We start from the raw sequence: 18,298 nt of genomic DNA, 5'->3' as shown, positions 1-18,298 counted from the left end.
ATTATGTATCTTTAGATCAGCGAACTGCGGCATTTTGGGGGGATTTCACGTTTGAAAAATATAAAACCTATTAGGCATGTATTAGTTATTTATCCAACATGTACGGAAAGTTACCACCATCACACGTGTTAGGTAGATTGTTTTTCACACGAGCGCATGCGCGTTATCTTTGGGTCTTGTGACGTTAACTGAATTTTAGGTTTGTTTCGATGAGGAGTTCGTGGTGGGTCCGTGATTGATGATGGTTTTTGCAAATTGAGTATAACATAGAAAATATAGCCAAATAAAGAACTTACGTGAATTGTTATGATGATGTATTGATAATGTGCTAATAGTTAATAAAGAAATATGTATTTGTCGATTAAAAAATGTTTTTAATATAAGAAGAGTAGCTAAAATATCGTGCAAGAATAATAATTAATTTTTATTATAAAAAATAATAGAAAATAAAACTATTGAAGTAGCAGAGAAATATGAGGTAACGGAGGTGGTGAGGATGAGAGTTCTCTTCTCTCTTCAGACCTCCGTTTTACTTTTGATTGTTTGAATTTGAAATTCGAACACTCAACAGCTTTCTACCTATTTTTCCTCCAGCAGTCGCTATTCCTCACTTCCAGAGTTTTTCGTCTGTTACACCACAGTTCCATGATTAATTCCCACTGTTCCATTTTCCCATTTTCGACCTAATGTTCTTATGTACAGAGAGTATAGTTATCCTTAACAGGCTAACATGAGCCTCTCATTAGCAGGTGTTTAAATGTTGCCCGATATAATAAACGGATAAATGTTTATCCGCTTATGAATTAGTTATGAAAGTCGGGTTTAGGTAATTAGATTTGAAATAGATTTCGTAAAAGTAACGACAATGTTGCTTTGCGTCAAATTATAATCTCAACTTAAATTTTTTCGATGCCCCATAAACCCTCTTAAAGCGATATAATAATGTTTTGATAACATCGGTTCGGTGCACCTATTTTGTAGCCTAGAAAATGAGCAAACACCTCTCGGAAAGGGTTAAACATAATTCTTTTTTTTAAACAACTTCGTTTTATAATTTTCCAGACTTACGTGAAGAATGAAGCTCCAAAGTGGTCTGTTAAGTCTTGATATCTTTACAAAATTGTTGCTCATCGTCAATGCTTCAACAATGCAATGTTTTCAGCATTTATGGGAGAGTTTAGGGAGGACCGGGTCGGTTATGACAAATTTCGAATTCCACGTAAATGTGCCCGTTTTCAAGCTAAATAAACTCACTGAAGAGTTGCAATCTCGCTTTTCCGAAATTAAATTTGACGTTATAATGATCAATGAGGAAGTGTTCAATTCAGAAACATTCCTGTTATGGGACGTTCAAAGGCGGTCTTTCAACCCCTCAGCAACCTACATTATATTTGGGGATACAGTTAGTAAGGAGGTTTTCGAAATATTTGGAAAACATTATGTGGAGAAAGTATACGCAGTGAACAAGAACTTTTCTGTGTTCTCCTATCGACCTTATAGGCACGAAAGTGTGGACGATCCAGAGGTAACGCCAGTGGCCCTTGGAAGCTGTTTAAGCACCTTCAAGGCGCCCACTTATCAGATGCCAAGACGATGGAGAAATACAACTCTCCAGGTTTGCAACCGGGTGTTGGAACCTTACACCACCCGGAAATATAATGGCTTGGAAAACAAATTTATGAGGGTTGTTGCGGAGACCTTAGGACTGAAGACCAATTACGTGGACATATTACGACACCTCGATGACAAAAATATGGCAAGAGAGAGGAAAGGCAGGGAATACAATGAAAATAGTGTTGTTTCAGAGTATCTTTACGGCAGACAATCATCTCAGCATCGAAGGGACGAATCTGCTGGAGCACCAACATGCTGATATCCTCATGGGGTATAACAGCCTAACCGAAGATGCTGTAAGACGCTTCGAGGTGACCTTTCCCCTTTTCTACGACTCTCTTGTCTGGGTCTACCCATCGCCCCCGAGAATGAACCATTGGAAAAGGACTTCGGTGATCTTTTCTGTTGAACTGTGGATATTCTTGTTGGTCGTAACTTCGGTCTGGATTTTCATCGTTCACATTGTAGAAAGTGCCGTTCCCTTACATCAGCTTTTTTTCGTAGTTTTCCAGGTGCTATTCGAGAACTCCGTGCCAAGGAACCTGTTCAAAAATAAGAAACTCTTCAGGGTGCTCTTTTCCGCGTGGATATTGGCATTTTTGATAGTTTCCACGTTTTTCAAAAACTCGTTCTTGCTCATCCTGGGAACAGCAAAGCGAGACCCTGACCTGAAATTTTTGAACGACATCTTAAAAAAGAATTTCAAGATGGGCTCGTATATCGATCTTTCCGATCTGTACGTAGACATTCAGAGCCACGAAGAATACCCACTGGACTTCAAAGATGTCGAATACTGCCCTTCAGTGCTGGCCTGTGTAAACCGAACGGCCTTTGAAAAATATTACGTAACCATTGCACCACGAACTATAGTTTGGTACAACTGGATCCCAAAGTTTTACATAACGAGTTATGGAGAAGTCCTCGTCAAGGTGACCAAAGATATCATCAAGCCCGTAAACGTGCATTTAATTTTATCAAAGGGATATCCTTTGTACCACCAAATCAATGATATTTTAATTCGATTGACAGAAACTGGCTGGATTGACCATATTTACGTGGAAATGCGGATTAAAATCAAACGGGCCACTAATCCTCTTGTTTTCGAAGTTAAGAAGATTGGTATGAACAAGTTTGGATTTGTGTTCGGCCTATGGGGTTTTGGGTTGCTATTGGCCAGTGCGGTTCTTATTTTAGAAGTTTTGTGGCAGGCCTTAAAAATGTGTAAATTGTGCGACTGGTCCTAATTTCGTGAGACAACATACACTGGGAACAGAGACTCTAACATTCTTCAATAATCCATTTTTATTTCAACTACGTTCATCAGCTTTTACCGCCTGAGAACGCGTTCAACATTTCTTTCCCCAGCTGGAGTATTAACATATTTATCTCTCTTAAAGATATTTACTAGAAAAAATTCCACCTCAGCTCAAGGCGACATTGATTTTTTACATTCGTGTGGTGCAAAAACCTGAAAAAGGTAAATACATCTTTTAGGAATGTTCACAATTTTTTTCCGCCCTATTTGTTTATTGGCGTAAAGTCAGTGAGCAATTAGCACCTACCCAACTCCACCGTTCTAATTTCAGTGGATCGGAGGCCAAATTTAGATTCGAATTTTAACACACTGTATACGAACGACCCAGCGTGAGTTTGCGCTGAAAGCCAAATATTCCTGAGATTGGAGTAACAGAAACTTTTTGATTGATACGAAAGTTTGCGTTCGCCGTGCCAGTGACGGAGAAGAAAACTTCTCGAAAAAAGTTAGTTAAAAATTTGCGTGTGAAGTTCAGGCCTAAAAATCGAAGTTGTCTGATTTGAGTTTCGATCTTCACACACCAATGCTCTATTGCACGGGCACGGTGGACCGAAATATCCCTAAAATTGGGGCAAATGATCATTTTCCATTTGTTCGTCTCTGCCACCGTTTTTTTGTGATCAAATTTGTATGATTGTGCACAACTCATGCCCGGAATAATAACAATGTTAGTCCAGGGATGGGGAACCCCACGATCAGAATGGTGGGCGCATTTTCTGATACTACCGAGTGTCTTGCGGCTTTGACTCTCGTCTTGTGCGAGCGGCAGGTGCTTTCACCATTTTATCAAGAACGTTTTAACATGGCGTTATCTACATATCAATGAGGTAGATTCCCGAAAAGGAATGTGTGTTCCATTTTGTACCGCCATCTAAGCGTTAACATCCAAACTGGATATTGTGCTATGGATTAAATTTGCCCATATTTAGTAGGTAGTACTGCGCATGAGTTATAGGTGGCGCAGCCTTTAAACATAAAGAAGTTAAGATTACAAACGACGGCATTGTGATGCACTTTTTTTAATCAACGCCTCTTCCGGTAAAAAATTACGCATTCCATTCCGAAAATCACCACTGACAGCATTACCCCACCGGCCCACAACGTGAACACATATTCCAAGTTTTTCAGGCTCAACTTATTACTCTTTATTTTGTATTTTTGGTACGTTTTCAGATCTAACTCATGTTTAACTAATTCAAGCTGGTTCACAAACCAGCCGTTGGAGATGCTAAGCTGAATTATCCTACTGCATTGCTCAAACATTGGATGTCCCCTGGGGAAGAGCAGTTGCACTTGAAATGAGAATATTACTTCTTTAGAAACGTAGATTGTGACCTCCCGATCTTTGATGAAGAACTTCGGCGTCATGTAGAGTTTTAGAATGTTATTTGATCCAATTGCCACAGAGTTCTGATAGGTGGCTACATTCTTAATGCAGGTTGCGTAGTTTTCACATGTTTGTACTGGAAACGACTTTAAAGGTAGGTTTGAATAGATCGGCAGTTTCGACTTGATTATGTCATCTAAAGTGTCGAGGACATCCGTATTTTGGCTAGTTTCGCTTATGAGTATTAAGACGTTTCTAAAAATACTAGAAACCACCATGAAGAAGAGAATCCAAGAGATGAAAATGATCTTGTTCGGTGTGTTATCGGCGCCTTGGTGGAAGTTTATAGGATACCCTAGCGCCATTTTAAGAAGCGATTCGGCCTTGTGCTTGAATGTAGTATTGCAAAATAGCCTGGTAAATGTTGTTGAGATAATCACAGAAAGAGCAAAAAATCTCCAAAAGGTACATGGGAAAATTTGCAAAACTCTCTCCCAATTTGATGTGCTGGTGGGTTTTGGACATACAAACCGCATATCATCGTGCAGATAGCAAGGGCTGATATCAAAGGAATATACGTCCTGCGAAATGGCTGTAACTTGCCCTCCAAATATGTCCACGTTATAGGTTTCCAGTTCTTCTTTTTGTTGCAAATAGGGCACTGTCGTGGCCTGAAACAGCAAGTTTTCGCGAAGTGAGGAAGTTGACACTGTGCCTTACCCCGAAGTTAAGATAGGTAGTATTGAGCTTGAATTTCAATCTCTCCTGTAAAAGCTTCAAGAATATCTCTTCAATTCCAGTCCCTTTGCCTGTGACATAGGGGGCAGTTATTCGCAAAAGAACATTTACAGTAGTGTTTTCCCAGTTACGATGTGGTTCCAAATAACGTGAGTTGAGTTCCGGTCTTCGTTCCTTATTCCAGTGGTCAATTCGATATGCTCGAAAGTCCGGATTGTGCACGTTCCCGTATTTGTATGGCCAGTAGAAGAATACCCGTCCCCCATTGTCCATGACTAAGACCTTGGATATGTATTGCTTCAACAAAATAGAAAAACCGAAATTTGCTATGTTGTTAATGAGTACTAGAAAATAACCAGTTTTGAAATTTAAAAGAGAACGGTCTGTTTTCAGGATCTTGATAAGGTGCTCAATTTGAAGCTTACGCGAGTCAAGAATATACGCGTGAATTTTAGGGCAAAACGAGAAACACTTGATCGCCGTCGCAGTGTTAGAAATTCTAATTTTCGGCTTCTCCTGATTCCCATATTGAAAATTCGTTAAGATCACGGGATTTTCGTAGACATCCAACAACTGTCCCAATAAATTGTACAAAGAGTCCAAATGCATCTGCGTGTTGGATTGTTCATGGTTCAAGCTTAGTTTGCAGTAGCAAGTGGAACAATAAAATGCAGTTACCATGCACAATTCAAAGAATACGAAAGACATTTTATGAGTCGTAACGATGACAAATCGGATGCTAATGCGAAGTAATGGCTCACTCATTCCTAAAACGTTTTCTTTAACTATTGAAAAATGTAACCAGGCTAATGTTCACGTGGGCTTAATGCATCACGTCAAGGGGATGTTATTTTAGAGTCGACTGTTTATTGGGAATTTTCCTGTTCGATATACCTACTATCTAATAATGGTCGTCATTAGTTCAGAGCAGATAAATCATCGGTTTAGGGCACGGAACAGCTGAAGGAGTGCGGTATCCATTTGCTAGGGATCGGGAGTCCAGAGAACTCCTGCGGAGGGTTTGTGTCTGGTCAGCACTTTTGTCAATCAAGCGTCCAGTTAGTGCTGACCTAATGGCCTCTTTACCCCTGCCATAGATATTTAAGGTCATTCCATTGTTTCGTATACATGCAAGGCGTCGGTCACGTTGTTATTACTACTGCCTAAAAACGTAATTTTCCCCGGTCATTTTGATCAATTTGTTCATCGAATTCTCTCTTCCAGAAATGTATCCAATTTATCTTTAAATCAAATATGTCTTTTCGGTAACACATACATTATCTCAGGTCATTAGTAAAACAGTTTTCATTACGTTTATCCATCAATTTTTCGTTCTACCAGTTTATTACGTTTTGTAACTCCGACGACAATTTCCTAATCATCACTAATTGAATCGATGTACTAGTCACGTTCCTACGAACACTACTCATCAACTACATCACCAACATTAGTAAGAACACAACAAACAAATATCATCGTCGTTACCAGATGCATTAAACCGATTATATTATGTCCACATAACACGTTAACACGTTGTTAAACAAACATTTGATTTAACATTTCTGATCAAAACTGCCAGTGCTACCATGGCTTTCCCGTTGATCTACGTGTCTGCGTTGGCCTTTCTGATGTACCATAGATGCGATTTGCTGCTCCAGCCGCAGGAAAGCTCGAGCAAGATCACAATTCGATGCATAAATCAACTAGCCGGAATGCTGCTTCCCGACAACCATCAAGTGGTTTTGACCAATTTTGAAGGATTTTTGTACAAGAGAGCCCCTTTGGTGAGAGTGAGCAACCGAGGGACGGTGAAATGCTTCAGGCGGTGTCCAGAAGTTGACGCATACATCCTGGACTTCCAGAAAGTGAATATAAGTAACCTGCTGAGAAATTTAGAATCGAACCGCATTTGTAATCCAAGTAGCTTCTTTATTGCGAGAATTTCATCCGTGGCGAATGTGGACTTTGCGTTATTCGCTGAAAAGTACATAGAGAAAATTCTGCTCGTGGACGCTAAAAGGGACATACACACGTATCACCCCTACAAGTACGAAAATCTGCGCGACCCCTACCTGCAACCTCACAAGTACGGTTCGTGCGACGAGCTGCATCTAAAGCCTAAAATCAACTTGTTGATGTCTAAACCTAAATATTGGAGAAACACTACTTTTTCTGCCATACTCAGAGTGACCCCTCCATACGTGGTCGGAAATGGCACCGGACTGGAGGAGCTTATGTTGAAGTATATCAAATCCGTCTTGAAGACTCATATTGTAGTCGAGTATGTGCATTTTGAGGTAAGTACTTGAACTCTCAGCGAAGTCTTGGAGGAACACGCGTGTTTCAGAACACTACGATTCCTTACCGGAGGGAGAAGCGGAAAATTCGGGAACGCAAACGGGACATATTTGGAGGTCACGTAATGCCATTGGAGGACGACATTGGTAAATTTGAAATTTCACCTGCATACTTGTACGACCAGATGGTGTTTATATCTCCGAAGCCTCTGGACGTGCATCTGTGGAAGAGAGTGTTCCCACTGTTTCCCAACACTTTTTGGTTTTTTCTGTCAATAGCGATATGTACTTCCTCGCTGGTGACTAAAAAGTTTTATAACATTTACGTCCTTCAGAGTGTCCTGGTTTATGCTCAGATACTAATGGGCGTCCCTGTAGGTCTCATGAAGACTGACCAAACCCCCTTGCGGGTTCTGTTTGCTGCCTGGTTGCTATTTTTCACGATACTTTCCACAGTGTTTAAAAACGTTCTAATACTTATGTCTGTGACGACGCTCAAATCCAAGGGAATTAATACTATAGAGGAAGTAGCTGCGTCGAAGCTTCCGATATACTCCATGGGAGACATGAAACTTTACTTCACTTCGCCCTCACAGCAACAACTGATTAATTGGGGGGTTGTTCACAAATGCAACAATTACATGATGTGCGTTGATAACGTGGCCAAGTATCAAAGTTCTATCGCGATCGGGGGCTTGGAAATTATGTCTATGCACATCATTCCCCTTCTGTACGTTAGAGATAACGAGATAATGCTCCACCTGTCCAAAAATGCGATTTTCGGCTTCCCGATCCAATTAGTCTACACCAAAGGACACCCGATCCATGAGCAGCTGAGCAAGATCATCCAGCGCGGAGTAGCTAATGGGTGGATGCAGCAGAAAATTCGGATACAGAAGCACCTGCTGATCCTGAAAACTTTTCACAAATATAGAATCAGGAGCAAGGTGATTTTGTTGAGAGACCTGAACTACAGCTTTGGGCTGTGGGCCGGTGGGTGCGTAGTTTCGGGTACGGTGTTTTTTGGCGAGTACTTGGTTTGGCACTTCCAAAGGAAAATTCGGGTGAATGCTGGGCCTACAAGGAAAAGCGTCGGAATTTAGTCGCTATTTTTGTTTACGACTTTTGTCAATGTGAATGTGAAATAAAACCCTCAAGTAACAAAAAACTTTATTGAGAACAAATGCATCACCCAATATTGTTATAGAAGATTTATCCACAATTTTGCCATGTAAAAACCCATTAACGTCTCTCAACAATCTCTAATGTCTTTACTTCATCTCGTATCTTTTATGCTACTTTACACTACTTATGGCTAGATTATTTGCTAATATATACAGTTTTCTTAGAGGTTATGAGGATCAGTACATTTAGTACGTGCAGTATAATAGCGGACATACTGGCCCTCATAATAATGCTAATGAACAGAATATTAACTTGCAGTGACTGAAAAAAAAACTTCACACAGTTCTGTATTATGAATGAGTGTAGTCAGGAAAATCAAGAAAATCCATGCAAAAAGGTCCCATTATTACATGCATAAAGGGGAAACGTTTGAGGTAGACATATTTTGGAAACATTACGTATACATCTTCCCGATAACACAAGCATTATCTTGTGAAAAATAGTAATTTCCTTACTTAGCTACAGTAATCTCTTTCATCACTGTGTACCCTGTTTAAGTCTTACTTATTTAAAAAAATTATCCAATCTCCCGAGATGCACCACCCACGAAGGCACAACTGAAAACTGCCCCTGAAAGACCCGCGCCCCTCAATGGAAAGTTATGGGCGGCAAGTGATTTCCGCATTTCGGAAAACTGGGCGGAACAGGCGGCAGATCTGACTGGGTCCCCACGTGGAATACTAGATCCATCCCTATGACTATGTGGAACAGGAAGTGGCAGTGGAATAGCCAGTATCCTGATAACGAAGTACTCAATCCGTTAAAAGGGCTACTTAGTGTGGGAAGGGGGGTATTTTACCTGGATTGTCGGCCCTAAACCTAAATATTACATATCCGTTATTTGGCACAGCTAGAGTGTCTTTGCTGGGAGGCAAGTTAAATTCCCTGTGCAGAAGACCCCTTCTATCCAAGTCCAAGGCATGCTTCAAATTGATCTTTTTCACATTTTGGTCTGGAGATCTTCCCATGCCCACCACGTTGAACGAGTAGCCGTGCAAGTGGAAGGGATGGCTGAGATTTGGAGATTGAACTGAAACGAAGGACCCGGAACCGTTTTGGGGGGTTTTCGGAGATCGCGGACTCACATACCTTCATCGACCAGAACCACCTCCACGATGGCGTTCAGTGGAATGTCGACTTGGTGAACGCACTCACAGTTAGGACCGCAGTTAGGAGGCCTATTGTCGCCATTACAAAACAGGTCTTGGGGAATGTCGTCGATTTGAGATAGCGGAGGTGACGGTGGGAACATAAAGGAGATTTCGTCGATTAAGCTGATTACGTGGTCGCCACCGGGGGCAGCTAGAGAGGGTTTGTAGTGAGGACTGTAGCTATCGATGGAGGCAAACGAGGAACTTACCCAAGAATTTATTGTAAGTGTTTGGCTTGAACAAGTCGTTAGGCTTCCAAAAGAAGAACCTAAACGGTAGGAAAATTTTGACGTCTGGTCTTTCCTGGAGCAAAGCCTCATCCACTTGTTTAGCGTTTCTTAGATGGCTGACGCAAACGGCGTCTTCTCTGCGTTTATGGCAAACGGCGTCCAAGGGATTCAAAACCTGGCAAATTTGTCTGTTGAGGTTTAGTGATTTTTGCTTAGGATTGCTCCAGTTCACCAAGCAGACTAAGTCAAGAAGCTATTTATACACGTTTCGCCAAAAGCACACGGCAGCTGTGCGATTAAAGAGTGATGATTGACAACTTAGTCTCGTAAAGATATAATTTCTTTGGCAACTGAACGTTTAATTAAATCTACAGATTTTAGCTCCACATACAGGGTGTCCGCTTATGAATTTCAACAACGAGATGCCGTTTCAAAGTTTTTTTTATTTTTATTTTGAGGAGGTGCCGCGCCGCATAACGCCAAGATGAGGGGAAGGCGTACTTTGGCCGGTAGCTTCACCCGATCTAACCCCATTAGATTTTGATTATTTGTTAAACATTTATAAATCTGCCTACTGACATCGACGTGTTGCGAAGGAAGATTTAATGATCGAAATGAGAAGAGCCATTTTTTTAGTATTTTAGAATTTTTCAAATTTTGAAACGGCATGTTTCCGGACTCCGTGCAATTTCGCCTCAATTTAACCGTTTCGCAGTTACGCACGTTCGCGAAGCAATTTTGCACGTCACAATCTTGGGGCGTAATGTTTTTTTGTAATTATTTCGTTAACCGAAGTGGTCCGGACTGCACCACCGAACAATGCGGGTAAAATAATATGAAAATTTAAATACCTACCTTTGGGGCTCTGTGCACATACAACAACATCCAATGCAAATATACAGCGAAAACTAGCGCACCCCATTGAGTCTGCCACATTAAAGAACCAGCAGCCTTCAACCACATTCATTTATTTTCAGTTTTATTTTTTATACAGGCTCTGACCACTAGGCCCCTCTATCCCTCTCTATACAAGGTATGTACAGGACAGTCAATGACTTTCTTCTCAACAACTCACAAATAAAAAACCAAAACCAAAGCGTATATTTACATAAATAGACCTGGATTTATTTTATACAACTGTTCATAATTTACATCGGTTCAATAAAAATTCTACTAAAAATCTAGCTCTTAGTTTAAAGGGTCGCTTAAGGCCGTTGTGATGGACTAGTTACAGATAAGCGCAACCCGAAGCATTTTTTTACCTACTACATAAACGGTAACACCTTCAATACTGTGGGTATAGTTATTCGCTATATGCATACTTGTCTTTACATTTTTTACATCGATAAGGACAAACACTAAAACTTAAAATTTACACTTACACAACGCAAATGGTTCAATCTCACTTTAAGCCCAGAACATGAAATTTGCGATGAAAAATCTAATTTACACAGTGGGATGATCGTAATTGACTACCTGCATTGGACAATCTCGACGAAAGTTTGGGAAAGAGCACCAATGTTAGTCTCAAAGCATAACATTTATGAAGGAGGTAGAACACTTAAAATTAAATATAATATGGCGGTGATGACCATTTTGGTATATATACAGATAAATATTAAGGGCATTAGAAACTAAACTACAAGGTCTTTTCCTTTCTGCACCAAATTACCAAGAGAAGTCTCAAATGGCAAGACCGATTACAACACTACTACCTTTGTGATGAAGCTACGTGGATCCTTTCAATAAATAATAAATGCGCAATTTGGTAACTTTACTGCTAGAGATTTCAGTTGGTGAAAATCGGGCTCGTGGAACTGAATCTCGAAAAACATTGCTGGAAAACACCCACCAAAAATCCCTAAAATTGTCTAAAAATTTAGTTTGAGCAAGGGCGTCGCTAATTTCCACCAACGTTAACCAACTGTGCTCTTTTAGAAGAAACACTATCAAGTCTTTATACAACATTTGTGTCTAGAAGGATGGGAGGTTTGTGATCTCCGCACGTAGGGAAGTTGGGGGGTACTGGGGGTAAATCTGCAAGTGTGCCCACTTGGAGAATGAGATTCATACCGATTACTATGTGGAACAGGAAGTGGCAGTGGAACAGCCAGAAGCCTGGATTGTCTGCTCTAAATCTGAAATTAAGGATAATTTATTAAAATTTACAAGTTGAGGTGCCCAAGTGCAGCATCTGTGGGGAGATCGCATTCATTTTCGTCGGTTATGTATGGCGTTGGACGGAACTTATCTCCCGGAAACGTCCCCAAATGGGACACGCAGTCACGAATCGAAAAGCTCTGTTCTCGTATCCATTAAAAAATATATCGCCTCGATAAATTCCTAAAAGTATATAGGGTGTCCGGGTAGAGATGAATTTAGGGCGTTCGTGCATCGGCTTCAACAAGATACTTAGTTTTCTAGACAGCCCTCGTAGCACAACTTCCGCGAGTTTCACTTTCGGATTACCACTGGCGAAAATCACACGGCTCGTTGCCGAACGTACGAGGTAAAAAATGAAACTAGCAACGATTACTTACCTAAAGATCACGTATCCATTATTCGGCACGGCAATGGTATCTTTTCCAGGAGGAAGATCGAAATGCCTGCTCAGCAGTCCTCTTCGGTCCAAATCCAGAGCGTGCTTTAAGTTGATTTTCTTCACATTTTGGTCGGGAGATCGACCGATACCCACAACATTGAAAGCGTACCCGTGAAGATGAAAGGGGTGGGACAAATTTGGTTGTTGCACTAGAGGTGGAAAAAGTCGTGTAGGTTCGTTGGAACTCCATGAAATAGTTTTTTTTTCACAGCAAGCGGCCTATGCATTCAGGTGGAAAGTGTTTTTTTGCTGCCGAGAGCAAGGTACTGCGAACAGATGTGCATAGCGCCGAGCTCAGCTGCGGCTGGAGACGGGCAAAAAATACTTTCCAGCGTGGAATGTGTTTTTTTTGTTATTACTTTGTTTACAATCGCATCAATTCAAACGGAATGAACGCACGAATTTAAACCAGCACCGGGGACACGTGCACGACCAAAATCGCATTAGATTCAAAAGTCCGTTAAAGCAAATTTTAATCCCCCTTCCTGGGAACTTCCAACAAGATATGCGTAAAGAGACATAAGAGACTTTATTGCACCTCTGAGGCGCCATTTTGAACTCCCTCCCAAAGTGCCATCCACCCGGCGGGGGGAAACTACCCATGCAGTTTGTGCCCGGGCGGAGAGGGGCACACTAGAAATCCGCCAATTTCCACCTGAGCAAAGGCGAACGTAAATGAAAGCACTGAATCAGCGAGAGATTCCACTGGAATATCTCACCGTACGTCTTCAATCTTCTGATTCAACTCACCTTCATCGACCAGCACCACTTCTACGATTGCATTCAGTGGAATATCGATTTTATGCGTGCACATGCAATTGGGCCCACAGTTCGGGGGTCTGTTATCGCCGTTGCAGAACTGTTCCGGATCGATTTCGTCGTATTGAGATAGGAGGGGAGCTGGAGGACTCATGTGCGAGATCTCGTCGATCAGACTGATCACGTGGTCACCATTTGGAGCAACTGGAAATATTGATCATACTGCCTTGTACCTCGCCTGCGTTATGCGATTAGCAATTTAAATGCGCGTGTGTTGTGATTTAAGCAATTAAGATTTATGTTTTAATGATATACCACAGCGGTAAAACTACTTTTAAATAATCGGAGGTTTTTTGCACCTTTCAAAACTTTCCTTCCTACTGCAGATAAATCATACAGAAATGTCAATTAACTCGAAAAAAAACAGTGGCTACTGTAATAGTTTAGAGTAATGCGGCATAATTAATAATGCCTTACCGTGTCTCTTACAAGAACTTGCAGGGTAAGTAATTCCTATATCATGTAAATTCCGGCAAGCCAGCAAGGAAAGTAAAACTATTTGTTACAATAATTGTTTTATTATGGAAATAACTGCGGCGATATGAATCGAATAATGATTCCATTAATTCCACTAATTTGTGGAAGGTGTGTTCCGATAGGTATCTTTGCAAAACACTACAACAAGCGTTAGGCGAAGAAACGGACTTGCGAGGCATAACCCAGCCTGGACCACATTAATGGAACAAATTCAACGTCTGCACGTTCCGACGTATGTGGTATACCGAAACAGGTCAATTCTAGGTCCCGCGGCTACGTCCTGCAACGCGGACGTTCCACCCCTAAATTCAACACCCTCCGCGTGGCAGTTGAAATACCCAAAAATTCTGAGTTGGAAGGACGGGTTTCGGCACCTCATCGGAAAGGTCTTTTTGTTGCTTATTCGGAACTGTTATGGTTCGAAACTTCGTACAACAGGCTAAAAACTAAACGACCAATGCCATTTCGTTATCGATAATGCAGTAGAATACCAAAACGAGTCGATTTCAGACCGCTGCGAGTTGTTCAAAATGTCCGCCTCGAATCTCTCAGCAGTGTTTTAATCGTGAATAAAAATGTTATGTAACGTTAATGAATGTTTGATCAGCTATATCGCGTGCTACGCCGCACTCTTCACATATATACCCCCTATAAGAAGAAGTCTAATGGAGCAAGATCATGTAATCGTGCCGGCCGTTCTAGCGATCTTTGCAGAAATTGAATTTATTCCATTCGACTCTCGCGCTCGATTCGGCGGTGATGCACGTCGTCCAAGATGGAGCATCATAAAACTTGTAAAGATTTTTCGGAAGCCTAAATTTATGAATATTTAGCTGAGGCTTTGATCTGAAGGCTTCAGAGCAAGACACTTTGCATCCATATCCGGTAGTCACGATTATTACTAATTTCTCGAGGCTCTCATTGGAGCAATTGGCAGTTTTTTAAGCTAAAAATTTTTAATAAAAAAAAAAAATTAGGAAAAACTGATGTGCCGCTGCTGCGACCGCATATTTCCAACGATCCTACCACTAATTTTTATTCGCATGCTGAGGAACTCACAGTATCATACTATGAGCTCGGGTGGAGCACCATAAACTCATTACAGACATTCCTTATTGCCAACTCAAAGCAGATATCACATGATGGAGTTGTATCTTGTCATATTACGACCAATTGACCACTAGCCGGCAGCCAACCAATTCTGCCCGATTGACCATTGGGCACAATTGACGGGTTTACCTCCTTGCAATTTATCTTGCATTAAACATTGAATTTATGCACGTGATTATGTCCAGAAGACCAAAATTTTCGCATAAATTCGTTATAGATGTGTGTGACGTAACACATATGTATAGAGGGTTCCATATGAGGCAGGTAAACGTACTTTTCAATATTTTCAAGGGAAAAGAGGATGCGCCACTGACTTTTGCCAAAATAAAAATAGTTAAAAAAGGACATTTGCTGTTGTTATTGTTGTTATTGAAATCTGTTCCTTCAGTTTTATACTTTGCTATTGCAGTCTGCTGCTTTATTACAACATTTTTAATTATGTTTTTCTGCTTCTCGTTAGTTGTAATTCATATTTTATTACGACGTCAACCCATAGTGCGTTAAATTTTCTATTGCTTTATTTGTCGCGTTAAAATAGTTTGAAATAAGTTTGCATTGAACCGCACGCTCTTATTGTCGCTCCGCGTTTCAGATCACCCCACAAAAAGTCCATAGGGGTTAAGTCAGGCGATCTAGCAAGCTAATTGCCACATTGCGCCAATATTTCAACGAATGTTGAAATTAGACATGGGCACGTTACGTGAAACATACCGATGCCTAGAGTAGACTTGGAAACTCCGCCATGGCTGACTTAATGGATGAAATTTACCACCTCTATGAAAATGATCGACTTTTTACGTCGATGAAAGTGCTCGGACACTCTAATAATCATAATCAGCGAGGTTGACAAATAACCGATTCGGTTACGGTTGGGACATGTTCGGAAATTCCGACCAGGTGCAGATCAGATTTCGTAGATATTTTTGTTTAATCGTCCCGGGGAAATTAATTCAGGCATGCGATCTGTGAAAGTAACTTATGCGCAATGAACAAGTCAGCCAATTAGCGTGTAGTTCCTGGCTTTAGGCGCTATTATTCTACGCACTTTTAACGTACGGAATTGTCTTACCCAAGTGCCGGTTGTAGGTGTTGGGGTTGAACAAATCCTGGGGGGTATAAACGTGGAATCTGAAGGGCAGGAAGATCTTCACGTTAGGTTTCTCGACCAGAAGGGCCCTGTCCACTTCTCGTGCGTTTTTCAGCTGGTTAACGCACACCGCGTCAGCTCTAGTTACGTTGCAAATGGCGTCCAGGGGATTCATTACCTGCATTTCAAGGAGCAATTCGCTATTTACAAAATTTACAAGTATTTACACGATACGTAAATGAATTGTTTTTAGAGATACACTGTTTCCTAATTATTAACATTACACACGAGGCGTATGAATATTGAAACTCGATTAGGCGATAACCTTATGTCGGTATATCGGTTGGTATAAATCACCTAAGATTTGTTCTTTTTTCAGGGCAATTAGCTAGGTTTAGAATGATAAGTTAATAATAATGCCTGCTATATTTACATATATGCAGTAAGCCATAATTTTCTGTACACGGGTTTTAATAACGTGATATATTCGTGGCTTTTGCAACGAAAGCGTGTGCTATACCATTATTTACCTTCACTTCAACGATTAAGTTATTCTAAAACAAAGCACAACAAATGCAGTAAAAACTCTACAACTCTCGTAGGTGTCGGTAATTAACACTATTTACATAAATTACAGTTATTTTTTTATATCACCCCGAAGCTAAAATTACCTAAATTACCATTGCCACGGGTAATCTAGTCCAGCAGGATATTTCCCGTAGGCCTATCAATACAGGAGCTATCCTGCTTACACACCAATCTGGATTCCTACGTCCATTTCACCGAAGCAAACTTACTTATTTACATAATACTTACCACACCCTGCGGAATGCCGAAGTCGTAAGTGGGGGCTTGTGTGAAAGGTGTGTAAGGGCCTTTGTAGTACCTCAGCACAGCTAGCTGTTGTACTCTTCTGATACCGCACTCTCCCAGTCCCCTGAACTGAATCCAGTACGCTCCCACAGGTTGGTCAGCGTTGATTACGAAGTCGTACCTTTCACCTGAGGGAGAATAAGGATGAAAACGTACGGGGTGAGATTAATCGGTCAAGGTTGGGGTGATTTCGGTCGGGCTTTGTTGTGAGCATTCAGGAAATTCCATCCGATTGCGCTTTTTCGTGTCGATTTCAAGGGCCCGCGAATAATGGATGACTTTAAGGGCGCGAAGTGAAAACTATCTTGATTTTTCACGTGTCCCGAAAAAGCTTGGAGTTTGCGACGGAAGAAATTGCAGCCCCGAACTGTGGGCTGGCGCCCTGAAGGCGGCGCGTAAGGGTCCGCGGTTATCGTCGCTGGACACGCGGAGGGCAAGCAACCCTCGATCAAAAAAAAAAAAAAAATTCGAGAAGGTGACGGTCATCAGTCTGCACACTTTCGCGGAATGGCCGTTTCCGATGAAAGCTGTTTGGTGTTCGGCGCATCAGGTACCTAGCTGCTGCGTAAACGGCGAGCATTCGAAACTTAAGCGGATATTTAATTATTATTCTGTGTTAATTAATGATCGTGAATTAATTTCATAATGCAATATCACCTTGAGCGCTGCGGCAAAAAAGTTATTTTTCACTGATAAAGACCACGTAATAAATAAACCGCAGCCCCGCCTACCATTAGTCAGGGAAAACTATTAGATGTGTTAATGTGAACCTTCATCGTTTCATTATCAAGAATTAAGATAAAAGTCCTGTTAATCTTTTCGATTAAGAGCATTCACTTACCAGAGAAAGATATAATGGTGTTCACATTAACTGGATGTACGGGTTCCCCATCGGTGGCAATCAAAGTTAAAGTATGCCCTTGGAAGGTCAGCTGCGCAGGGCAGACCGAAGCCAAAGAGTTGATCATGCGGAATCTGTATCTCTTCCCCGGAGTCATGGTGAAAGTTTCCAAGGGGGTATTGGTCATGAAACCAGTGTTGGGGTCGCGGAATTGGCCTTTACCGTTGATTAAGACGTTTTCGGGGTCTTGTCCTTTAAGTTTATTCGAAATTTAGCGGAATAGTAGAAGCCTTCAGGAGGAGTGTCGTTACCGGTGTTGACGGCGAGTCTTCCAGGGAATCGCTCAGCAGCGCCCTCGTGCATCCAATCGGAGAGGAGGATCACGTGAGTGGTCAAGTCGAAGTCGTATAAGTGACTGTTGGGGTCCCTGTTGGGGGGTTGTCTGATTACGAGACTACCGTACACACCATCCAGTTTTTGGAGACCGGTATGGGCATGCCAGAAGTGAGTGCCGGCATTGCCAGCAATCCATTGGTACCTAGAAATCGAATAAAGGAATGTGAAATGGGATGGACTCTGGAGAAATATTTCATCTGCTGGGAAGCTCGATAAGCGAGTAAACCACTTCGTCT

The 18,298-nt window shown here is 41.4% G+C and overlaps 2 protein-coding genes across 4 annotated transcripts in view; one reads left to right on the top strand and one right to left on the bottom strand.

Moving 5' to 3' along the window:
- The first annotated feature begins 6,511 nt into the window (after positions 1–6,511).
- LOC136347723 (uncharacterized) lies at positions 6,512–8,467 on the top strand. Its single transcript, XM_066297969.1, has 2 exons — positions 6,512–7,291; positions 7,342–8,467. Exons 1-2 carry the CDS (start codon positions 6,581–6,583, stop codon positions 8,392–8,394), a joined length of 1,764 nt encoding a protein of 587 aa, XP_066154066.1. The 5' UTR covers positions 6,512–6,580; the 3' UTR covers positions 8,395–8,467.
- Positions 8,450–18,298, bottom strand: part of stw (straw) — a 39,873-nt gene continuing 30,024 nt past the window's right edge. The window contains exons 6-12 of one of the 3 annotated variants that reach the window (XM_066297967.1): positions 17,978–18,204; positions 17,667–17,918; positions 16,769–16,953; positions 9,837–10,032; positions 9,566–9,778; positions 9,276–9,506; positions 8,450–9,213 (exon numbers count right to left, since the gene is read on the bottom strand). In XM_066297967.1, coding sequence (XP_066154064.1) covers positions 9,065–9,213; positions 9,276–9,506; positions 9,566–9,778; positions 9,837–10,032; positions 16,769–16,953; positions 17,667–17,918; positions 17,978–18,204 — 1,453 coding nt within the window. In that variant the 3' untranslated portion in view covers positions 8,450–9,064. Of the gene's footprint in view, positions 9,214–9,275; positions 9,507–9,565; positions 9,779–9,836; positions 10,033–10,809; positions 11,996–12,397; positions 12,609–13,209; positions 13,423–15,934; positions 16,131–16,768; positions 16,954–17,666; positions 17,919–17,977; positions 18,205–18,298 lie in introns of those variants that run through there. The other 2 variants (XM_066297968.1, XM_066297966.1) reach the window with 2 other exon arrangements.

The sequence above is a fragment of the Euwallacea fornicatus genome, chromosome 30 (assembly GCF_040115645.1).
Source record: "Euwallacea fornicatus isolate EFF26 chromosome 30, ASM4011564v1, whole genome shotgun sequence".
Lineage (NCBI taxonomy): Eukaryota > Metazoa > Arthropoda > Insecta > Coleoptera > Curculionidae > Euwallacea > Euwallacea fornicatus.
Note: the sequence above shows the minus strand (reverse complement) of the source record. Positions and strands in the feature narration are given on the sequence as shown.